General features: G+C 34.6%; 1 protein-coding gene across 16 annotated transcripts in view; it reads right to left on the bottom strand.

Annotated features, from left to right (window-relative positions):
* Positions 1-26,102, bottom strand: part of LOC123566454 (unconventional myosin-IXa-like) — a 117,344-nt gene that overhangs the window by 62,114 nt on the left and 29,128 nt on the right. For 12 of the 16 annotated variants that reach the window (XM_053549820.1, XM_053549826.1, XM_053549827.1 and 9 more), the window contains exons 3-17: positions 23,303-23,397; positions 21,534-21,596; positions 20,372-20,471; positions 17,670-17,770; positions 16,648-16,702; positions 15,824-15,991; positions 15,375-15,488; positions 13,603-13,644; positions 8,020-8,154; positions 7,097-7,218; positions 6,267-6,411; positions 5,271-5,361; positions 4,496-4,597; positions 4,199-4,283; positions 2,642-2,686 (exon numbers count right to left, since the gene is read on the bottom strand). In XM_053549820.1, coding sequence (XP_053405795.1) covers positions 2,642-2,686; positions 4,199-4,283; positions 4,496-4,597; positions 5,271-5,361; positions 6,267-6,411; positions 7,097-7,218; positions 8,020-8,154; positions 13,603-13,644; positions 15,375-15,488; positions 15,824-15,991; positions 16,648-16,702; positions 17,670-17,770; positions 20,372-20,471; positions 21,534-21,596; positions 23,303-23,397 — 1,463 coding nt within the window. The remainder of the gene's footprint in view (positions 1-2,641; positions 2,687-4,198; positions 4,284-4,495; positions 4,598-5,270; positions 5,362-6,266; positions 6,412-7,096; positions 7,219-8,019; positions 8,155-13,602; positions 13,645-15,374; positions 15,489-15,823; positions 15,992-16,647; positions 16,703-17,669; positions 17,771-20,371; positions 20,472-21,533; positions 21,597-23,302; positions 23,398-26,102) is intronic. The other 4 variants (XM_053549825.1, XM_053549832.1, XM_053549824.1 and 1 more) reach the window with 2 other exon arrangements.

The following is a 26,102-nucleotide window of genomic DNA, read 5'->3' as shown; positions in this document are numbered from 1 at the left end:
GCGAACAGTGCAGATCTTGATCAGACTGCATGGATGTGCAGGCTGATCATGATCTACGCTGGTCACAAAGGCAGAATCAATTGTGTCCAGCTTGGTAAGGGATAATGTATCTCTACATAAGTGTTATGACATAAAATAATTAAACACACTTTCTTTGGTTCAAGGTTATAAAAACTGAATATCAAGAGAAATCTCAAAATTCAAGCATCTGATTGGCTGCTTCTGCATTGACCAATGGAATTCTTTCACTTAATGACTGGCCTCCTAGCTCAAGTTTTATATACCTTGGAACAAGTCCACAGACTGTTAAAGGCATGCAAAGCACAATTTGGATTTATTTCAAAATTTTAAACAATGTCTGAATGAAATTGTAACTTTGAAATAAAAGTACATGTCAGTATTTTCAACTTCTAGTAAGTAATATTGCAAATCAAATAAAGCGGACTTGTCAGATGCTTGCAAAATCTTTTTTACACAATTCACTTGGTACAGAAGTGGTTCTTCTCAAGTCCCCTGTGAAAAACCAGCCATTGATGACTGTGTCATTTGTCTAATCAACTCATTAATATAAGTAATTTTTGGTGTTTTTTTTTTTTTTTTTTTTTTTTTTTTTAAATGTCATATCCCTCCTCCTCCTACCCCCCCCCCCCCCCCCACACACACACAAAATGCTCCTAATTTGTCTAAAGAAATGGCACTGGACTGAGAAGTAATACCACTCCAGTAAACAAACAAATGCAGTAATACTGAAAATAGGCACAAAGAGAATTCATCAAGACAATCACTTGTATAGAGCAATCACATGCAACCTATCATATATATATTGTATAACACTTATTCCAACACTTTCTTCACTTGTATTACCTATTTCTAAAAGTTGAGTGAACATGAAAATTTTATTCAGTACAAGCCTGTCATAAATTTGTCAGAATGTAAAACACAAATTAATTTCTTCACCAGATGAGCAGTTCAAATTTCACTTACTGCAACTTCAAAATGTTGCATAAAAATGTCTTCAATTCAATAAAAGGAAGAGAATTCACAAAATACTGATTTGGAATGGAAAAGAAGTGCAAATTAAAGTTTTCCAGAATATAAACTGTTTCACAGAATAAAAATGTTTTTACATAGATAGTACATGGTGAGATTTTACTGACTGGTTTGTTAATTATTGTTTTGTTTTTTTCTGCCAGAATAAGAAATACCTATTGATAATCCATTCATATGCATTTAAATCTACTAAAAGAAACATTTTATGATATACCTTATATACACTGGTGACTATTTAAATACTTTCTTTGTTGTACAAAAATTTACGTTCCTCACATTATGTGTTCATTCAAAAGATGCAAAGAATAAAGTATATCAAAACAAGAGGCCCAAATGGGCCTAAGTTGCTCACCTGTAAAGGACTTTGACCCTTTGGTGCTACAGACCAAGTTTGATGGCATTCTGACCAGTAGTTCCAGGAGGAAAAGATGTTTAACTTTTAGCCTGGTAAATTTCTAAAATGGACTGGTCCATCGTTCAATCTGAGCAGTTCCATTTATTATTCAAAGGGGTGTTCACAGAAAATTTACTGATGAATAGCGAACAGTGCAGCTATGATCAGCCTGCAGGTTGATCTTGGTCTGCACTGGTCGCAAAAGCAGAACCACTTGCTGACAGCAAGTAAAAATGTTGATGCAGGACAATGGACACAGGAAAACAGATACCTGACCATTCACCTATACTAACAACACACCCTGAACAAAGTTCAGGAGAGCTAAAAAGTTATGCATACAATCAAAAACAACATTTCCAACTTTACAAACTGCAATGAGATCACAAACTTTATATTTTACTGTAAACCCATGCTGTTCAACAACATATTGTTATATCTTTATTAACTGCCTGGGAAAACTGACTGTCAGTACTTTTTTAACGTTTTCACTATATTTCTTCAAGTAATTCTTAGTCAATTATCTTCTAACTTTTAATTTTGTATTATATGTAACAAATATATACAGTAAATTACCATGTTATTAACAGTTAATAATTGTAGATTATATTCATCAACGTTCTAGGAGTAAAACTTTAACATATGTGAGCCAAATATTCAATTTCCTGAATTTTAATGGAATTAAACTACACAAGTAAAATTTCCTTTTTATCTGTCTATGCTCTGGCAAAGTTTGATCAAACTCATCAAAACAAGTTACTAACAGGGAATAGTTTAAATTCAACTTGGTGCAACAGTATTTCCTCTCATTTTTTGGTCTAGAAAATAGCTCACAGATTTTTCTGTATCAATTTGCAATCCATGATCTTACAAAAAAAAAAAAAAAACTTTCACAAAGAAAATTATAAATTACAGTACAGCATACAGATAAAATTTAACACATGCTGACAAAGTCTTTCCCATACACCGACTACTGCTGTGTTTTAAGCCTAAAACTTTTTTGTCGTAAATATATTGTATACTTTAAATATGTCTGACATAAAAGCTGCAACTTAGTGTCAGATTAAAACTATCACAATCGAGATAATTTACATCAAGTGTCTAACATTTTTTGAACAGTTTTCTCCAGGTAGTTTTTTTTAAGGTCAATTAATATGAACAAGAATGCGTTGAAAAAGTTGCACACATCTAAAAACTTACTGAATTTTCTTGATAAGCTTGATGGTTTGCGCACATGTGTAGAAACTTTAAAAATAATGTTGAAACTCGTCTTAACTTATATACCTATACTGTCTATTGCATATATAACATTATCTTTTACCACAAATTCATTCAAAACTTAAATTGAAAGAAGTACAAATACGATAAATTGAAAGCTAACTAAGAATTCACCAGCAAAATTAAAAGGCAAACGAAAGAAACTACATCAACATATGCCATCATTTTCTCATCTAAAATCATTTATAAATGTTTATCTTTCTTTCAAAACTTGGCCCTATGTTGAGAACTTACTTTTGTATAAAGTAAAAATCAACTTCAATATAAAAAGTACTTTAAATGTTTAACAAGAGCACCGCCTTGCGGGTGCTGACGCTCATCTGATTTTTTTTGTGTAATAGAAATATTGTCCTACCCATGATTTTCTAAGTCTAAAAAGGGCCATCATTCTTGCAAAAAGCAGGATAGAGTTATGTTTCTTGATGTTCAGTGTCCACTTATGATGGTGAAAAACTGTTGCAAGTTTTAAAGCAAAAGCTTTGATAGTTTATGAGAAAAGTTGACTTAAACATAATACTCAACCAAGAAAATGATTTTCTAAGTCCAAAAGGGGCAATAATTATTGCAAAAAGCAGGATGGAGTTATGTTGCTTGCTGTACAGGGTCAGCTTATGATGGTCAACAAGTGTTGCAAGTTTCAAAGCAATAGCTTTGATAGTTTAAGAGAAAAAGTTGACCTAAACATAAAACTTAACCAAGAAATCTGATATTTTCTAAGTCCAAAAGGGGCCATAAATCTTGCAAAAAGCAGGATGGAGTTATGTTTCTTGCTGTACAGGGTCAACTTATGATGGTGAACAAGTGTTGCAAGTTTTAAAGCAATAGCTTTGATAGTTTAGGATAAAAGCTAACCTAAACATAAAACTTAACCAAGAAAACTGATTTTCTAAGTCCAAAAGGGGCAATAAATCTTGCAAAAAGCAAGATGGAGTTATGTTTCTTGATGTACAGGGTCAGCTTATGATGGTGAACAAGTATTCCAAGTTTCAAAGCAATAGCTTTGATAGTTTAGGAGAAAAGTTGACCTAAACATAAAACTTAACCAAGAAATCTGATATTTTCTAAGTACAAAAGGGGCCATAAATCTTGCAAAAAGCAAGATGGAGTTATGTTTCTTGCTATACAGGGTCAGCTTATGATGGTGAACAAGTATTCCAAGTTTCAAAGCAATAGCTTTGATAGTTTAGGAGAAAAGCTGACCTAAACATAAAACTTAACCAGGCAACGCCGATGCAGACGCCGACGCAGACGCCGACAACCGCTCAAGTGATGACAATAACTCATCATTTTTTTTCAAAAAATCAGATGAGCTAAAAATCAATATTAGAATTTTATACATGTCTAAGCCCTTTACTATTCTCAGCTGAAAAGTATATACATGTTTATATGAATATTCATCTAGGTCAGCTTAATTATAATATATTCATTTCAGGAAGAGAGCGATTAATGGTCATGCATTCTGGGTAGTTGAATATTTACCTTAGAAAGTGGGAGGAGCCAAGATCTGGAATTGTGAGATGGTCTGTTGAAGTTTTTCTTCTCTGTATCACAGATATATCAGGTCCTGAAAAATACAATACAGTCCATTCAGGCTACTGTAATCGACCTAAAACACATTAAAACAACAATCACTGCCAGCACTATAACAGCAACGAAATATTGTTCAGCTGTAGTCAACTCAGGACATTGTAACTGCCCTAAAACATTAACTATTGTCAATTCAGGTGACTGTAACAGTTATGAAAGAAATTTGCTTCAAAAAACTGACTAACATACCTCCCCTATGTCTGTAAGTTTTTCCTGCTCTAATAAAAGCAAAAACACTTTTGATGAGAGTTTTCAGAATCGTCCATCGTAACACAGCCACAGGATCAACACCTATATAGATAGAAAGATCATTTTAAGACAATAACAACTCTGTTTCAAATTTTAAGACCAAAGAACTTTAAAGAGGATTCTAATATAATTACAAGCTGATAAGTCTAGCTTATGAAACAAATGTATAGTAACACTTCTGTACAGCAATTGTCACGAAAATCCTTGTCAGTTTTTGCTCACAAGAAATTCTGCACAGTTTATGGTAGACAGGGAGCAAAACATTTTTGGTAATGCAAGGTTTTAATTTAACACCATTACATGACAGGGGCATAAAAAATATGTGCACAAAAGATTTCCTATGCACTCAACTAGGAATTGTATAATTTTTGCAGAATATATTCGACCATATCAGAGTTTTCATAATTAAAGTAAAAGGTAGAAGTTGAAAGGTACAGTCGGGTTCGAATGTCCTCCAGTTTAGAATTTCTACAGAAAAAGTAACCAATCTTCAGACCAGTAAGGTTCGTGGAAATCCCCACTCCCCTAAGCCACTTTCCGACCTTTAATGAAACCCCAGTATTACTAAATGGCATGTCTTAATGTTTTACTAAACACAATAAAAACCACGAAACCTTTTATTAGAAATTTCTATTTGTGTATATCATGGGTATAAGAATCAATTAACGCCACAAGATCAATGCTAAATGAATATTAATATATGTAAAGCACTAACCCATAAGTTCCCTGACAAATGAAAGACTACTGCTCTTCATATTGGCCACAATATCCATCCGTATTTGGTCGCTGTTCTTCTCTCGGAAATCCTAAATAAGAAATCTCAGATAAGTCTCAAATATCACAACAATACTCATATTTGTTTCTAGCACTTCTTTCTTACATATGTTTTGCTGATGTGTCTACATACCATATTTTCATAACTGTTCAATTTGCATATAGGTCTATTTAATGTATTTTATAAAACTGGTTTGCTTATGTGTACTTACTAATTTCATGTAACTGTTTTGCTTATAGGTCTACTTACTATATTTCATAGAAATATTTTGCTAACAGGTCTACTCCATACTAATGTTTTGCTTTTAGGCATACACTTATTTCATACAAATGCTTTGCAGGTATAGGTATACAATCTATTTTGCCTATAGGTCTGCTGTGAAATCATTAATATTCATGGGGGACTAACTTTCGTGGTTAAGTCTATCCACAAAATTTAATCCCAACGAACAAGTAAAATTCCCATTCAGTTTATGTTTGAAAGTTGAAATCCATGAATTCATATCCCCATGGAATTGCAGTGTTGACCAAAACCACGAAATTTCATGCCCACGAAATTAAATGATTTTACAGTATTTACTACATTTCATAGAACGGCATGCTTACAGGTCTACACACTGTATTTCATACAATTTGCTTTGCTTATAGATCTATCTTATATTTCGTTGAACTGTTTTGCTAAAAATCCTTATCTTGTTTTTGATATTTGACCTTTCCAGGAAGCTTACCTTTATTTGATATTTGGCCTTTCCAAGAAACTTACCTTGATTTGATATATGACTTTTCCAGAAAATTTACCTTCATTTGATATTTGACATTTCCAGGAAACTTACCTTTTTTGATGTTTAACCTATCCAGGATGCTTACCTTCATTTGATATAAAACCTTTACAGGAAACTTACACTGGTTTGATATTTGACCTTCCCAGCAAACTTACCTTGGTTTGATATTTGACTTTTCCAGCATAGTGGAGGACAGCAAATGCCATCTCCTTCTTCTGTGGTGCCTCATAGTAAACATTACCCCTTGAATGGTGATGATGGAACTTGGACAACAGTGTCTCATTACTTGCTCCAGGGAAACTAAAACACAAAATGTTTTCCACTATACTGTTCTATGCTAGTCTGAAGGACTACAATACGTTTGAGAGTGTAAAATCTGGAGAACGAAATTTTGCTGTTCTCTTTTGAAGAATAACCTTTACTATATACAAAACTTGGACAAATACATTAGAGATATACACAGAAAATGAATGATAGCCTGGTTCTATTTCTACTAGACATCCATCTTCATTAAAAGCCTGGAAAAGTCACTTGTGAATACAATTAAATGTGGTATTCATTATGTCTTTAAAACTCAAGATGAAATCACAAGTGACCATAGGTAACTTTACGCCCGATCCGGGTTTAACACTATTTTTGCACAAAACCATGTCAGTCAATATAACCAATGTTCCTAGATTCTGTAGCAGTACATAAATAATGTTCTCCCCAAATAATTGACAATTTCCCCACATGAATCAACTGTTGAGGACACAAAATTCTGGCGCACTGTCTTTTTTCATATCGTCACTGCTAACATTACCTCGTCAGATCTCTGAACTGACTTGGCCAGTGTGAATTTAGAGAACTAGTACTGCTGAACTGTAATGCTAAGTAACGAAACAACAAACGAAAACATGCAATACCAGGCTTGATATATTTAACCTTATACACATATTTTACTACATATAATTCCTACACTATTATTTCTGTGAACACAACATACTTGCATTCCTCATCGAGCAGAGAGAAGAGACCATTGCCTTTTCTTGAGAACAACTCAAGACAGCCTGTATTGTCTATAAACTCTATGTTCTTCCATTGTATACCCTCTTTTTTATACTCCTCCTGAAATATACACAAAACATGTATCTTGAGCATATAAAACAAGATGCTCATCATATACCAGTGGAACCTTTTCAAGGGCGACCTCCACCGAGAAGGCTAAAATGTGTAAGGTAAAAAGTAGTTTTGCTGTGCAGTGGTTATTTTACAAACCTTATGTAATGGGAAATAAAGTAGCGGTACTGACTCTTCGGGTGTTCTTAACAGAGGTAATACTGTATCTGTTAATTTATCTTTTCTGTCATGTGTATTTCAGTAATGTATAAAGGTTTGTCAACCGATCATTGTCCTGGATTTTTTTACCAATATTAACATGTTCTCCTGAAGTAATGATCAGTTGCTATGGAAAACAGGCACAGGAAATAAAGTAGCGGTACTGGCTGGCTCTTCCGGTGTTCTTAACAGAGGTTACACTGTATCTGTTAATTATCTTTTCTGTTTCTATGCAATTCTGTCATGCATATTTCAGTAATGTATAGAGGTTTGTCAACTGATCATTGTCCTGGATTTTTTTACCAATATTAACATGTTCTCCTGAAGCAATGATTGGTTGCTATGGAAAACAGGCACAGGATGAATGACTATACACATTATGTTTGGACAACTGTCTTCATAAGGGATAACAAAGCTTTTCTAACAAAACTACCTGAACTACCTATCAATTGAAACAATCTCAAAGTAGTCATACCTTTTAGCAAAGATGTAAATTTCTCATACAGACACTATAGGTATAAGTTACACGCATTAAACTCACTGTTATAATGTACAACCTACACTGAATAACAAGTAACCCAGAAACTTTACCTGTTCAAATTTGAAGATGTGCTGATTGAAATAGTATTGAAGATGTTCATTTGCATAGTTGATACAGAACTGTTCAAAACTGTTCCATCTAAAATCTTCAAAACCAAATATGTCCAATACACCTATTGAATTACCCTGCAATAAAAGGAAAAAAATCAAATAATGAAATAATGAATAAGTTTCCCTGGCAGATAAAAAAAGTCCTGAGCTATCAATATAATCTATATACTTCTATGTTAGTACATTAATGAATTAAAATATAATTTGCTCGAGTAATTAAGTTTTTTACCTATGAAGGTTTTAACCTATAGCATTTATCACCTACATGTATAAATATTGTGTTCTGAATTGCTTAACGTAACAAATTATACTGTAAATTTCTCCATTCAGATAAGTAATAAAGTATTTGAAATAACCAGTTTTTCCTTGAAAGAAATTTTTTTAAAAATCTGGTTTTCCGCCATGGACAGTTTTACACGGCAACATACAGAAACACTCTGAAAAAACTCCTTTTTAGTTTCTTCCACAAAATTCCACATCAAAACATTCAGCAAACAGCACTTTTCTTGTACATAACAAAGATTGTTAATATCTTTTGATAAATCGAATATTATAATGATTTAGCAAATCTTGTGTCAATCTATGTTCTGGTAATCATACTGTTATAATTATATTAACCTTTAGCCTGCTAAATTTCTAAAATGGACTGGTCCAATTTCTAAAATGGACTGGTCCAACATTCAATTTGGGCAATACCACTTATTATTTTGAAGGAGTGTTCGCTGAAAATTTATTGACTGAATAGCGAACAGTGCAGGCCATGATCAGCCTGGTCTGCACTGGTCGCAAAGGCAGAATCACTTGCCTCCAGCGGGCTAAAGGTTTAGCATAAATATCATGTATGGTTACATAGAGAGAGATGGAGTATCAAATATGTAATGGCTTTTCATATAAATTATATATTTTATTACATATGCTCAGCTCTATTGTAAAGACTAAAAGAATTCTTTGAGAAAACATGTAACCTAATCACTTTCACTACTGAAGAGTTTCCCTCTAAGTTTCATAAAATAGAAGATATTTGTTTCTATGCAAGATCAAAATATTTTTCTGTGGAATGTTTGCATGATACAATACTTTTATGTGGCATACTTATAAGTGGCTTATTCTGCAATATGGAAATGTCGGAGACTTTTGTAAATTAAAAATACTCACAAAATTAGAACTAGGCATATGTTATAAGCTTTCAAACAGGAGAATTTATATTTATACACTAGTAGGTCCTGATTTCCACACATTTTCAAAATTTGTGAATTAAAACCTTTCTCACACAAATTCGTAAGCAATGGAAATATTATTTTCTGGAAATTAACAAAACCATTAACCTAAACTACATGATCACATTTTACTTGATTGTACTTCAGCAAACAACTGAAAAAAAATGAAATATATAGAGGATATTTGTTTGTTTCAGTGTAAGATCAAAATATCTTTCACAAAGTGAATATTAGTGGTGTGGTCACTAAGATGTAATATTTGGTGTTCCTTTGTGAATTTTTTTGTTATTATTATTGTTGACTTTAACGTCACACTGACACAATTTAGGTCATATGGCGACTTTCCAGCTTTGATTGTGGAGGAAGACCCCTGGTAATCACAAGCAGGCACCTAGGTAGAACCACCGGCCTTCCGTAAGCCAGCTGGATGGCATTCCTCACATAAAGAATTCAATGCCTTAAATGAGACTCAAACCCACATTGATGAGGGACACGTAATTCAAAGTCAGCGACCTTAACCACTCGGCCACAGAGGCCCCTGTTCACGAGTGAAAGATTTGATCTTATTTATTTTATTTATTTATTTGGGTTAACGGCGCACCAACACAGTATAGGTTATATGGCGCCAAACAGGACTACAAATTTTGGTTTCACATCTCATTTACATCGAAATAAAATCATGAGGTATGGAATCAAAATTTGCATACCTGCTGGAATCACAGAGTTACTGCAAAACCAAATGTTAAGACCCTACTAGTCGCCTCTTACGATCATGCAAGGGTAAGGCAGTGGTTCCAATTCTTTTCATACACAGATCGTCCCAGAACCACATGATCTTATTTGTTAAACAAACAAACTAACTTTTTATTTCATGCCTAATAAATGGTTTTAACAAAATTTTACCAATTTCACACACGTAATGTCACATGCAACATCATGAAATCAGCACATCGTGATGTCAATATGTTCACATTTCAATACTCCTCTAAAAACATATAATAAAGTCGACAGAAGCATTTGAGCACACATGGCCTACAGAAGATACTATCACTATCCTCTACTGAAAACTCTAAGGCACATCGCGGCCTTAGCGCTAAATGGTTGTAACTTATATGAAATAAAGAAGGAGTTACAACCGTTTTGCGCTAAGCCCGCGACATGTACCTTACTCATTATGGCCTAACAAAATATAACAAATGTATAATGAAAGAAAAGAATTTTCTTATTAGGCATTGCAAGCTCTTGCCAACTGAATAGCATACAACGGTATTTGAGTTAATGTAACTGGTTATAAATCTGTCAGAGAAGAAATTTTAGCAGAGCTCGCATAAAAAGAACCTATATATACTGTGAAATCATCAATATTCTTCTGGGGGGGGGCATGGGCTGATTTTTATTTCGTGGTTGCGTCAATACAAGAAATTAAGTTCCAACAAAAATATATAATTAACATTCAATGTTTCTTTAAACTTTGAAACCTGTAAATTTATGTCCCTATGCAATGAATGTTCTTACTAAAACCACTAAGTTGCATACCCACGAAACAAAATGGTTTCAAACCACAAAACTGCATGCCCACAAAATGAAATGGTTTCAAACAATTAAATTGCATGATAATGAATGAAATGGTTTCAAACCAGTAAATTGGATGCCCATAAAATGAAAAGATTTCAATGCACTAAATTGCACGCCAATTTTAAATGAAATGGTTTTAAACCAAAAAATTCATGCCTACTAAACAAGGCAGTCTGAAAGACAGCTATATCCCCCGCCAAATCTTTGGATAGTGTAAGTGTTTATGGTATTGGGTGGAACCATTAAACAATCGAGATGTGACTTTGACCTTAAGCTGGCAGGGGTGAATTTTGAATTCTGCAAATTGTCTTGATAAATGGAATATTACAGCCAATTCATATTGAAATCCTTCATGGGGTTAAGGAAATACAGAGCAGACATAAAATGGAAGGCTCAAACCTTTGACCTTGAGTTGTGACCTTGACCTTGAGCCAACAAGGTTGACTCATGAGTTCTGCACATCGTCTTGATGAGATTAATTGACCCAAGTTTCATGAAAATCCTTCAAGGGGTTTAGGAGACACAGAGCGGACACAAAATTGAGGGCTCAAACATTTCACCTTGACCTGTGACCTTGACCTTGGGCCGACATGGCTGACTCATAAGTTCTGCATATCGTCTTGATAAGATGATCATCTGACCCAAGTTTCATGATTATCCTTCGATGCATTTAGGAGATACAGAGCGGACATGAAATGGAAGGCTCAAACCTTGACCTTAAGTTGTGACCTTGACCTTAAGCCGACATGGCTGACTCATGACTTCTGCACATTGTCTTGATGAGGTGATCATTTGACCCAAGTTTCTTGAAATTCCTTCAAGGGTTTAGGAGATACAGAGCAGACACCAAATGGAAGACTCAAACATTTGACCCAGAGTTGTGACCCTGACCTTGAGCTAACATGGCTGACTCATAAGTTTTGCACATCTTCTTGAGATGATCATATACCCAAGTATCATGATTATCCTACAAGGTGTTTAGGAGATACAGAGCGAACACGAAATGGAAGGCTTAAACCTTTGACCTTGAGTTGTGACCTTGACCTTGAGCAGACACGGCTGACTCATGGGTTCTGCACATCGCCTTGTTGAGGTGATCATTTAACAAAAGATCATGAAAATCCTTCAAAGGGTTTAGGAGATACAGAGCGGACACAAAATGATACGGACGGATGGATGGATGGAGACCATATAACTATCCTATAACCCCCACCACTCATGGCGAGGGATTAATAAAATGGTTTCACAGTACATTTTTTTTGTATCAGAATCTGCATGCATAGGATTTCTAGGTTTTGTCCCTCATTTTTATTTGATGGATCATAATGTAAACTAACAAAATGTGTTGTTTAGTAAATTTGATATATCACTGCCAATAATCTGAAATGTAACATTTCAAGAACAAAAAGCCAAACAAGCAGGAAAAATAGGACCCATTACATGGAACAAAAACACTCAAACAACAAAACATATGGTTCAAATTAGGGAATCACAATGCCCTCCTACACAGGATAATATATAATGGTCAAGGTCAAGTAAAACTGAAATAAAAGTGTGGTATTTTCAAACAGGGGAGACAATTATCTAGTCGGGGACAAGACATTTTGTAACGCTACAAATGCTCAACAGACACTTCAGAGAATCAACTTTCATGATTATAACAGCTTGTTATAACCACAGTAGTCTATATTTACTCTCAAAGCTCAAAAGCAGAATAGTATATTTAGAGGCAACAAATTTAGTAAAAGAATTAATTTTTATGAAATATTATTGCTAGGGACTGTAAAAACAGATTTAAAGTCTAAATCAATTTGACAATCAGTAAATTATGGTGCATTAGTTTGGTTTTTTTTCTAAGTCATACTTAAAAGAGATACAATCTGAACTCAGCAGCTTCACTCATTTAAAATGTATCTTTTCTGGTCTGTCCTATTTCCTGCTTGCAATATATGAGCCGTGCCATGAGAAAACCAACATAGTGGCTTTGCGACCAGCATGGATCCAGACCAGCCTGCGCATCCGCGCAGTCTGGTCAGGATCCATGCTGTTCGCTAACAGTTTCTCCAATTCCAATAGGCTTTAAAAGCGAACAGCATGGAGCCTGACCAGACTGCGCGGATGCGCAGGCTGGTCTGGATCCATGCTGGTCGCAAACCCACTATGTTGGTTTTGTCATGGCACGGCTCAATTATTATTTCAATACATTCTTATTCAAACCAAAGACCAGGTCAAATGGTTATAATAAGTTTTGGAGTCCAGTGTTAGAATGTTACTTTGCCATCAGTCAGTTTCAAAATGTGCTTTGAAACAGTAAATCTGATACTGAAATTCTGCGACTTGGCCCCATTATCTCAGGTATATAACCTTGGAACATTGTTAAAACATTATAATGTCAAATATGAAGACCCAATTTCTGAATGAGGTCTTGGCCGTTGGACTAAACAAAGACCAACAAAGCTAGATTTCACAATTTTGGAGCTTAAATGAGTTAGCTGCATATAAAGTTCTTTATTAAGTGAAGAAGTGAGTGAGTGAGTTGAGTTTTACTGAGAATCGACACAAAATGGTCATACAGATGTATTGCCGTTATAAGTGAAGAAATTTCAAGTGCATGTTACAAATGAAAGCTGATTCTTTGCAGTACTATATACAATGGTTTACAGGAAGTCTAGCACTAGCTACGGGAATGCAAGCTAACATAGCAGCAACCACCAGTTTGTATTATATGTACCGTGTGTCTAACGTAATTTGTTTTATCTGTACTATCAGCAGCCTAGTAAATATAAAATACAACATTCTCTTGAAAAGGTGTAACTTTAGATATATCTTAATTACTCCAAAATGACAAACTTTGGCCTAAAATATGCTGTATTTCTTCTCCTGTGACAATAAATAGGTTTTGTAAAAATATTTACATAGTAAAAGTAACTTAAAAACTGTTCTTATCTAAAAACAAAATACTAAATAAAAGCCCTTTCCCTATGTTACACTTGCTACATTACTAAAGGAACAAAAGCTATCAGCTGATCAACATGCTCAACTATTCAGAAATGTTTACCAATAGCAGAATGAATTTAAGGTGATGTAAGGGTGGATGGTTTGGTTTATGGGATTCTTAGAAACAATATTATGTCACTTTAAGAAGATAAAATGAAATTGAGAAGTGTGCCAACACTATTACAAAATCTAACCCCAGCGACCTTAACCCCTTAAGCAAAAGATGTCTGCCCCTTCCCAAGATCAGTCCTAATGTGTGGCAGGTTTGGACTCAAGGTTGAAGATTATACATGCAGTAGTTTAAGAAGATATAGTGAAACTGAGAAGTTTGCGATGGAACTCCAAGCACTATTACAATATTTGACAACAGTGACCTTGACCTTCAGGAAACCTTACCCTAAACTATCAGATGCCTGTCCCTTAACAAGACAAACCCTTAAGTGAAGTTTAGTATTAAACTTTTACCCTGAAAGCAACACCACCTGTGGGAGCAGACACTGTGGCAAGTACAATAGCGCTCCTTATTGTTCAAAAATCTTCCACCACATTTGAATGATACATTATTGCTACCTTTGCCTTTAATGGCTCAATTACATTTTTTTTTAGATGTAACCTTGCTGAAAAGGTACTATTAAGGGCATATAATGAAAACGTAATTATGTTATTACACTGCATTATTAAGAAATAACACAATAGCACATTTTCTTAAGATTAGGTCTTCCTAATTGAAGACCTTTCTAAAATATCATTATGTTTAAGTGCTGTAAAAATGTATGCATAACTTGCATCTGAGTTTTAAACAATAATTTCAATACTAATTCAAGGGCAGGTAACTTCTGTTAAAGCTACATGATCTGCTGCTTTTTTTCCCTAACCATTACACTACTTGCTATATTCATATGACATTAAAAGAACTAGGTGACATGATTCTTGCAGAAGCTTCAGGATGCACAGCCATGTGAGGCAACATTTACTTAAATGCAATGTGTGAGGGCAGCACCATGCAAATGGAATGTAAAACACTTAATCTACATCAAATGGACACTGAAGCTTAGCTCATAACAATTGACAATGATGGCAGGGTCAGCCTGAAAAAAGCCATTCTACTTGGTTTTGTACAAATACACCTTGATTTATTTCAAATAAGGTAAATATCAATATCCAGACATATTAATTAAATATGCTATAACATTATATTTTCTTGCCTTTGGTTTTAATTTACCAAATGTTTTATCTTTTTCTGTGGCACTTATATATGCCAGGTATTCATTAAAACATCTGAAGCCTGGAAATCAATTGCTAAGGTCCAAAATATACTTTTTACTTTGATTTACATGTGCATAAGGAATTTCTGACAATCACATAAATAGTATGACCACAGAATTATATTCCTTTCATTTAATTTGGTTGTAAGGAATGAGGTGGGAGTATAATATATTTTATATGATTTTCTGGGAGTCCCTACCCTGAAATTCTGTATGATAAACAAGTGTTGGGGTATTTTACCTGATGTTCACTGTTGTGTCTTTTTGCCAGCAGGGCTTGGTTTACTTTGAGAACAATCCAGTCAAATAAAGCTCCATACAAACACTTTGCCATGGCATCTCGAGTTGCTACAGCCTAAAAAACAAATTATGATATTCAAAACGCATACTTCTGTATTTTGGCATTGGGGTATCTTTCTATCATCTTAACTAAGTCAGTACACTGTTATCTGTTGTTTCGTTTGTAAAATTAATGTCTTGTACATTACTCATTTTACTAAAGTCTAATTGTAGATAATCTTGGCAGCTCTTATATCACTGTTCCTCCGGAAAACAAGTACTAATGATTTGTTCCAGACAATGATGCCACTAAGGCTTGAACACAAAACTCCTGAGAGGATGAGCTAATACTATACAACTACTCTTCAATTATGTTAGCAAATGAAATGAGAAAACTAGAAAGTAACAAACATGTTCCATCCGATGAGTCATAACGACAGTTTCATCTCCCGCTACGGTTTTCTTTTGAGTAAGTGCCTCAACCAGGGTGCGCTCTTTCACCATAAGAAGCTTGGAGATAATGGTTATTGTCTCGGGATTTACAATGGTAACAGACTCATCATGGTGCTGGTCTCCTTTCTGTAAAATAAAAATATGCTAGTACAGTACATTTCCAACTATATTATAAAATATACTATTTTTTTTTTTTTGGGGGGGGGGGGGGGGGGGCACTAACACAGATATAGGTTATATGGTGACTTTTCCAGCTTTTGATGGCGGAAGAAGATCACAGGTGCCCCTCTGTGCAATATTTCATCATGGGCGGGAACCTGGGTAGAACCACCGGCCTTCCTTAGCCAGCTGGATGGCTTACTCACATGATGAATTCTACACCCTCAGTGAGCCTTCAACCCACATCAATGATGGGCAAGTGATTCAAAGTCTGCGACCTTGACCACTCTGCCTATGAGGTCCCTCGTAAATACTTCTTTCAAAAATAATTTTTTGATCAACTTACAATCACACAGAGGAATTGTTTCACATTACGTCAAGGGAAGGTTTTTTTCTTTAAACTCAAACTGACAATCACATTTTGTTTGTTAATGACCTTCTTTTTTAAATACTGTATAAACTTCAGTATATGTTGTAAAATAAAACCTTATTAAGAACAGACACGGGACAGTGTCCCATTGTCTGGATCACACCGCAACCTTTGAATACAGGAATGGCCGACAGCTGGCACAAATATAGAAAGCAGTTACCTGTTTTTCTAATCATAAATGTAATAATTTTACCTTCTTAAAGGTGACATTTCCTAGATGTAACACAGCTGACAGTACACCAAATATTCTGAAATTTTAACAAAATATTTAATACACTTTTTATGTCAAAAATGAATAAATCTATGTCTAGATGGATTTTGCAGTATTTCTATAACCTTTAGACAGTATTCAGTCTGAAGAACCATAGACAAACACTTTTGAATATAGCAAAACAGGAAGGCTCCATCAGAAATTCCATTTAAATAGATATCATATACAGTCAAACCTGTGTTAAAGACCACCTCTGAACAGAGACCACCTGGCTCTAAAGGCCATATGTTTTGTTTCCCATTTTAACATTTACAGTGTAATTTAACCTGTGAATAACAACCACCTCCCAATAAAGACCATATTTTGACTCTCTCAAGGGTGGTCCTTATAGACAGGTTTGACTGTACTCTGTAATTCTTTTATGAATATATGAAGAACTAGATTACTTTTCGATGAAACCTTATGACTGTACTGAACAACTTAAAACCAATCTGTTTTAAAATGTGATGCAAAACAGAGAAATGTATACACCTGTACGTCTATGCATAACAGTTACTGTAAAATTATTTACTTTCGTGGGCATGAAATTTCGTGGTTTTGGTAAAACGGCAATTTTATTGGGATATGAATCCGTGGATTTTAACTTTAGAACAAAAACTGTATGGGAATTTTACTTGTTCGTTGGAATTAAATTTTGTGGATTGACTCGACCGTGAAATCCATGAAAATTAGTCCCCCATGAATATGAACGATTTCACAGTATTTCAAAGACCATAATTCAGGTCTTACTGACTGAAATCGCAAGTGCACAACACATGCTGAATAACAGAGACCTATCATGACTTATGACTCTTGGTCAAATACTTTTTTCCAGATATATGCACAACACAAATTTGGACATACTGATGGACATCTGGACGGTATCATTTGACTAACAGCTTATTCCAGAAAAAAAAACTTTTCTCACAACATTAATAGTAAAAGTAGATGCATAAATACTGTACCTTTTTTGTGTAACTTGAGAAAATGCGACCATCTCCATGGACTGTTTAAGACGAGAGAATTCATTTGCCTCATCGAGATCTTCCACATTGTAACAGTCACTCTGAAATTATCAACTTCTATCTTTATTCTAATTATCAATAGGTCTCACATGCATAAATTATTACTACTCGCGTACAAAAACAACCCGTTAATGGGGGCACCAAAGGTTCCACAAAAAATTAGACATGGGGAGATGTATCAATATTTATTCATCAGGACAGAGTTATGGTTCTTGAACTTTGCCATCTTTCAATGCTTCATTCACATAAATATCAAAATAAAAGGATGAACAAGATACAGACAATTTCAGTCTGACCTTCAGCTATAACCTTGAACTGAAGTCATTGAAATAGGATAAACAGTATAGCAGAATCAATCAATGTGTTCAAAAGATATGGAGCAGATAGGAAAACCTACAGATAGACAGATGGATAAACAAACAGCATACCTATATCCAATTTTTGTTCTGCTTTGACAGACAATAGAAGTACTTTACGACTGAGGAAAGAACAGAAATAAGATTCCATCATACTTTCATTGCAGAACCTTTATGTATGATTTAAATGTTACAGAATTTTTCAGAAAAGACATTTATATCGACCAATGAGATAAAATCACTCAAGATCTGGTAGGTAAAACCTGTCAATTACTACAACATATGGCTGTCAAATAAAGCAAGGATTTAATTCATTTTATCTTCACACTAAATCACATATTTTGCAAGAGACTTGAAACAGATGGTCCTTCTTGCTTTCATATCTATAATGCTAATCTTATATATTCAGTTTACAGTTCCTTAGCAAACCACAAACTTTCCAGCTTAACTAACAGACTAACAGATGATGACATCGTATATGCCCACGGTGTCATCCATACTATAAAGTGACAGATGACCTCAAACTTCTTGCAACTTAACAGGATGGATTCCTAAACAAGAGCTGTCAGTGGACAGCATGCTCGACTATTCTCAGTGCTTGATAGTATAATATAAGCAATGAGTAAAACTTTAACATTACAATAAGCATATTCTAAGTCAAAAAGGGGCCATAATTCATTCAAAATGCTTGATAGAGTTGCCTCCTCCTATATACAGACTGGGGTCATGATGGTAAGCAAGCATGCAAAATATGAAAGCAATATCTCAATGGACTTTGAAAATATTTGGGGTGGTACGCAAACTTTAACATGTATTCTAAGTTGAAAGGGGCCATAATTCAGTCAAAATGCTTGATAGAGTTGCCCCCTCCTTTTTACAAACCGGGGTCATGATGGTAAACAAGTATGCAAAATATGAAAGCAATATCTCAATGGACTTTGAAAATATTTGGGGTGGTACGCAAACTTTAACATTTATTCTATGTCGAAAAGGGGCCATAATTCAGTCAAAATGCTTGATAGAGTTACCTCCTCCTTTATACAGACTGTGGTCATGATGGTATACAAGTATGCAAAATATCAAAGCAATATCTCAATGGACTTTGAAAATATTTGGGGTGGTACGCAAACTTTAACATTTATTCTAAGTCGAAAAGGGGCCATAATTCAGTCAAAATGCTTGATAGAGTTGCAACCTCCTTTTTACAGACCGGGGTCATGATGGTAAACAAGTATGCAAAATATGAAAGCAATATCTCAATGGACTTTGAAAATATTTGGGGTGGTACGCAAACTTTAACATTTATTCTGTCGAAAAGGGGCCATAATTCAGTCAAAATGCTTGATAGAGTTGCCTCCTCCTTTTTACAGACTGTGGTCATGATGGTAAACAAGTATGCAAAATATGAAAGCAATATTTCAATGGACTTTGAAAATATTTGGGGTGGTACGCAAACTTGAACATTTGTGTGACGCTCACGCTAATGCTCACGCCGACGCCGGGGCAAGTAGGATAGCTCCCCTATTCTTCGAATAGTCGAGCTAAAAACATCTGACACTGGTACAACTTTACCCAACAGATGGTCAACTACCTAGTTAGCCGACATAGCAACATGTGCAAGAAGTGTATGGGTGTACAGTATGTGACAGAACATTGGAGATAGTCTAAGCTGGTCTAGATACTGACCACCTTTTACTCTGTCAGACTGAAAGGTTGTAATACGCTGGAGAAATTCTAAAACAACTGAGCCAAGAGTAAATCTGTAAATTTGCTTGCTTTCTACGACTGTAGAAGGCAATTTGGAGTATCTTGTATGTATGTAAGCTTATTTATAGTCGCCACTGGTTACCCATATGGGTGACTCCTCCAGAAGACTGTTAGTAATGCTAGTAGGAGGATTGTGCAAGATACAGAAAATGCTCCAGTTCAAGAAGCTTTCCTGGTTCTTTAATGTGCCAGGTATAAAGCACCCATACACATGACTCTTATCCCAGTGTTAGTAATTTTTAGTTGAAATGAGCGGGGGCTCGGAAGTCAAACAGGGTTACCACTGGGCCACTGCATCCACTCTGATTTGGAGTATCTGCAACTAGAAACTGTCTTTAAACTGTGTTCTAGAACTCAGACAAAAAATATATCATATATCTGTATACAATGTTCTAGTCAATTTTTCTCTTAATTGACAAGCAGTGTTGACAGCTTGCACATTGTCTAGAATGTTAACTGTTCCAGCACAGAAGTGTACCTGCAATATTGACATATCATCTTAATTGGATGATGTTATACCTGTCTCAAGTAGAAATAATCCTCTGGTTTACCAAGACGAAGCTTTTCTCTCTCCAAGTTGTCAGCTCCTTCAAGCAGGTAGTAAAATACGTGGTAATTCCTGTAAAGTAGTATAAATATACAACAATTAAGCAAAGGTAATTTGTATGAGGAGAATAAATAAACAATAATTATTTATGGTAATTGCTGTAAATATTACAAATACACAAATCAATTAACCATGAAATTTTCTGTTTGTTACATAAATATACGTATTTTCCCTAAGTAGCATAAATACAGAATTAAGTGCAAAATTCTATGTAAATCTGCAAATTATGTACATACATTTTCTATGCTAAGAAGATCTTTTTAGAAAACTGTGAACTTGGGGCAACTACGTGATCTGTCATCAAATATGGGAATTTCACAAAAAGAGTACTGAAGTTTCAAAATTGCAAAGTATATTTATTCACACTAAAACATTTTTGTAGCATTTTCTGTGAGTATATGCCTAAGTACCCTCTACTTATTTCTAGCATCGGCAGATGAAAAAGCCTCCTCTGCTATTTTCCACTAAAAACATGATTGGGTTATCCCTAACCAAATACATATAGGTTAAAAAAAAGTCCTATCCCACTGCAGCCATTTTATCAGACAAAAAGCTATGTCATGAACATACTGGTAGTAATTAAAAGAATGTTTTCACCAAATAACTTTGAAAGCAATCCTGCAGATTAAAAACAAATATTTTCAAGTTTTTACCTAAAGCCATATAGTGAAAGTGTTGGCTGCCATATTGGAACAAAAGACCACTTTTTGTTATTAGTTTGAGCTCAACAGCTTGTGTAATCTCAAAATGTCTATTTTCATATACAAATAAAACTGAATTAAGTTCTTTACAGATCCATCTTAGCGTAACTCATTGATCAACAGTAAAATGCGAAACATAACAAACTGCAATGGTTAATGCTTCTGAAGACTCTTGGTTTGCGAAGGTAAATTTGATCACTGGATAAATAACATTTCTGCTTGCTTTTCAGTTGTGTTTTCTTCCGACACTTAATTGTTGGTGCACATTACAGATGCGCTATATACATTGGTACTTACGGTATAAGGAACACCGGAAGGTAAATAATCACAAAAGTTAAAATGGAGCAAAAACCAGTTATCTTCAAGTACTTACCTTTCATTGCTGGCTTGTGAGACAATTCTAGATTTTTCTAGCAGGTATTTCTCCACAATAGCACTGAAAAACACAAAAAGCAAAAATGTTGATAGAAAATAAACAAGTGAAGAATGACACTAACAAATGATTTATCCATCTGTAGCATTGCGCTGATAGGTTCTTTTTTAAAAACTTGTCAAAAGAAATGAAAGACTGTACTTTTTTGTTCATTGAAAAACAGTGTGATTTACAACTTTCGTGACTCAAACAACACCTTCTGTGTATCAATTATGTTTTGAATAAACAAAAACCTTGCCATATTACACTCATTTCAATGTTCTTATGTTCAAATACTTTTCTGTTCTTCCCTGCACTAATTGCAAAAAAAACATTAAATGTCACTTAATTACAACAAATTTTTTTTTCTGGGGCAAAACTAAAAGGTAAAAGAGACTATAAAATGATGCATCATTTTGACATACAATTAAAATATACAGAAACAAGACTGTAAAAGTTTGAAATCTTTTTCAGAATGTAGTAAACGACAATGCAGCCTTACACTCTACATCTACTGAAGAGTATCGTAAGACTCGAAAGGAATGGTAATGTGCTATTATTAAGTCATATAATGTTTTCTCCAAACAAGCTGAAAAGTGAATATTTCTTAAGTTGAAGATATTGTTTTCTTCTGAAAAACTGAAAGTATTTCTTGGAGCAACAGGTCATTATTTTCTATGCCAACATGACAGCTATTACCTTGACCAACATGATATTCCTTTGACCAACTGAATATGTATTACCTTGACCAGCATGAAAGGAACAATATTATGTAATATATATGACCAACAGAAAATGATGCATTTCCTTGACCAAAAGAAATTGTAATCCATGACCAACATGCCATGACAAACCTTGACCAACAGCACATAAATTCCCTTCACCAACAGGACATGTTTTACCTTGACAAACAGAAAATGTTGTATTTCCTTGACCAACAGGAAGTTTAACCCCTTGACCATCAGGACATGCAATCCATTGACCAACAGGACATGACATTGTATTCCCTTGACAAACAGGACATGTAATCCTTTGACCAACAGGACATGTATTCCCTTGACCATCAGGACATGTAATCCATTGACCAACAGGACATGTATTCCCTTGACCTACTGGACATGTAATCCCTTGACCAACAGGACATGTATCCTATTTATCAACAGAAAGTGTAATCTCTATACACTAATGAAGTTTATCAACTTGACCAACAGAAAATATACTCCAATGGCCAACATGGTGTGATTCCTTTTTTCCACTGGGACGAGTATTCATAGCACAAACAGGAACTGGAGTCACTTGACCAACTAGAAAATTTTTAACATAAAGACAATAAGTTTATTAGTGCGTATTCATTTGAACAACAGGAAGTGTTACTTTCACAAACAGCCTATGTAATCCATTGACTATCAAAAAAAAAGTGTATTCCCTTACACAAACAGGAAGTGGTTTAACTGTACTAACAGGAAGTGTATTCCCTAAGCCAACAAGATAAGCAATACCTTGACCAACAGGACATATATTCTTGCTCCACAGGACCTGTATTCATAGTGTGTAACTATACAACAGGCAGCCTATTCCCTGTAACAACAGGATGTATTCCCTCTTGAATAACAGGAAGCATATCTGCCTTCACATGCTTAACAGAAAGTGCACTCTATAATTTAATTATTACACAAACAAAAGAAAATATCATTTATTTTAAAATATACTTTTGTCATGTTAACTCTTACCCATGAACCATTCCATTTTCTTTATAATTGACTTGTATGAACTTCCCAAAACGGCTCGAGTTGTTGTTGTGCACAGTCTTTGCATTCCCAAATGCCTGAAATGAATAAATGAATTAATTTCATGCTTTCTCAAGGAAATATCAAGTTCTTCATAATAATGTCTCGTAGTATAATGCACACGAGTATAAAACATATCTTGTTTTTTCCAGAAAGTAAACCTATTTCAATACAGATTATCAGCACCTGCTTTAAATGAGAGTGGTCAATATCTGAAAAATAATTTTGTATTTTGCAAGTCAAGGCAATCTTGTATTTTCAAAAATATCTTTACTCTTTACAACATACTGATGGAAGGCTGATAACAAAAGACTTCCTGGTTGCTGAATAAAAAACTATCCAATCTGAAAGTCTGAATCCTCAAACAAAGATATGAAACTAAGCCTGGATGCAGCTTATTCATTTGTACCACTGGACGTTTTATCAACTGTATAGTACCGGTATTTTCTATTTTCATTCAGGAGGCAACTATCTGGAGACAGGTTAACGTCTGAGAAAGTCTGGAATAACCCATACACTGTCTATGATAATATGATAAATAAACATTAATCTGGGAATCATTCAGCCTTATCATAGATAACTGAGTAAGTTTTTATACACTTTCTGGAACTGTGTACCTAGACTTACAGGTAAGACAGGAGTAAATCATTAATGTGTACCAAAATAACCAAGCAAACCATGAGTAAATCATTAACCTGTATTAAAACTTTTGAAAAAATTGCTCTGGAAACGTCCCATTTGGGCAAACAATCAATGAGGTTTTCCTTACTTCCCAAATAGGAAACTTTATACCAACTATAAAAACTTGCTTCCCATTCAGGAAGCATAATCTTTATTGCTTTTTTAGTTTTTCATTCATTCTTTCTTTCTATCTTCTTTTTTGTTCAAAAGAACTGGTAAGAATATCCATGGCACCATTACATGAAGTACACCATTGTGAACCTGAGAAAGTTTTCTAAACTTTTACCTTTCAACTTATTTTTTAAATATCTGAATAATTTTTATTATAGAAATGAAACTTTTTAATTAATAAAATTACAAAGCTTCCCAACAGGAGAAACTGAGATAATGATTATGGATTTACAGAATACTGTGTGTAAAATTGTTGGAACGTTATTCTCAGATTATGCAAAGTTGATACAAACAAAACTGAACAAAATCCCTTTAAAGATATAAGGGAGCTATCTAGAAGAGAAAGAAATATAAGGGAGCTATCTAGAAGAGAAAGAAATGTTCATTTAATGCCAAAACTTTACTAAATCCAGTTGACTTGGGCATCCTTTAAAAACATGACCTCGACGTGATACTGCCAACCAAAATGTGATCAAAATCTGATAAAATTCTCGAACCAACAGAGATGAAGGGCAAGTGGTACATAGCAACTTGAATCACTCCGCTACTAACAAAATAAGATAATAGAGAAAATATCAATTTTAGTTGCGCCAAAATTATTTTCTGCAAAAAACAAAGATCTTTTCTCCTCCTCAAGGAGACTTAATATATTTATGTGAAGATAATCTGCTAAATTAAGCAGAAACTAGGTAAACACTTTCTATGATTTAGTTTAACCAAGATCTGTCTATTTCAAAGACAACGAACACCTGTTGCTCCCAATCAATCCGCAGAATCAAATTTAGTGGTAATTAACCTTTACATGAAAAATGTATATATAGGATTTGTTGATAATTACAGCAATAACAGAGTATAACAAATGAAGAAGACTGCTGTTGAAAAGTACCAAGTGGAAACCATACCAGTATGATGGTGCTCACCTGGGGTTTAACTGGCTGTCTTGTTTTATAAACAAACGCCTAATCAGCATAATTAAAGATATGTTCCTGTTCCAGGTTGTGTAGCCTCAGTAGAAATATATATACCAACACTATCTAACTAACTATACGTTTTTTGTTTGGAAGATTTAATGTAAAGGTAGTTCTGCGACATACTTAAATATGTAAAATTCAATTTTTTTTTTTTTTTGTTGGGTTTAACGTCGCAACGACACAATTCAAGTCATATGGCAACTTTCCAGCTTTAACGGTTGAGGAAGATCCCAGGGGTCCCCCTGTGCATTATTTCATAACGGGCAGGCACTTGGGTAGAACCACAGACCTTCGGTAAACTAGCTGGGTGGCTTCCTCACATGAAAAATTCAATGTTCTGAGTGAGTCCTGAACTCACATCGGTGAGGGGCAAGTGATCTGAAGTCAGTTACCTTAACCTATCAGTTACGGAGGCCCTGAATTGGTAATTCAAGGACCATAACTCCAGAGCCACTAGGACAATCTGGATGGTTATCAAACTTGCAGACATATCATAATGATGAATACTGTGAGCAAGTTTGATAAATACTGGTTAAGAAATGCTCAATTTAGAGAGTGGACCATGGCCACAGGTGTTCCGATATTTCCTGTTTTACTAGCTTGTAAAAAAAATTCTCGGTTATGCTGCAATGAGACAAAAGTCAATTTTTTATTTCTTATAAATCTTTGGAATGACAAAAATATACTGAAAACATTCTCTAACTGATGTTAGGTTTAAATTAGGTCGTGAGCTGTCACATACAAACCACTAGCAATGACATAATACATGTTTCACTGTCAAACAGACACATTTGTGATGAGAAATAAATACACAACCTTATTTTACATTTAGAAAGTGTAGTGACAAATAACCTGTTTGGCTTATATATGTGACAATAAATGAGCCGTGCCATGGGAAAACCAACATAGTGGGTATGCGC

Source organism: Mercenaria mercenaria, chromosome 8 (assembly GCF_021730395.1).
Source record: "Mercenaria mercenaria strain notata chromosome 8, MADL_Memer_1, whole genome shotgun sequence".
Lineage (NCBI taxonomy): Eukaryota > Metazoa > Mollusca > Bivalvia > Venerida > Veneridae > Mercenaria > Mercenaria mercenaria.
The sequence above is the reverse complement of the archived record's forward strand: the minus strand, read 5'-3'. Positions and strand labels throughout refer to the sequence as shown.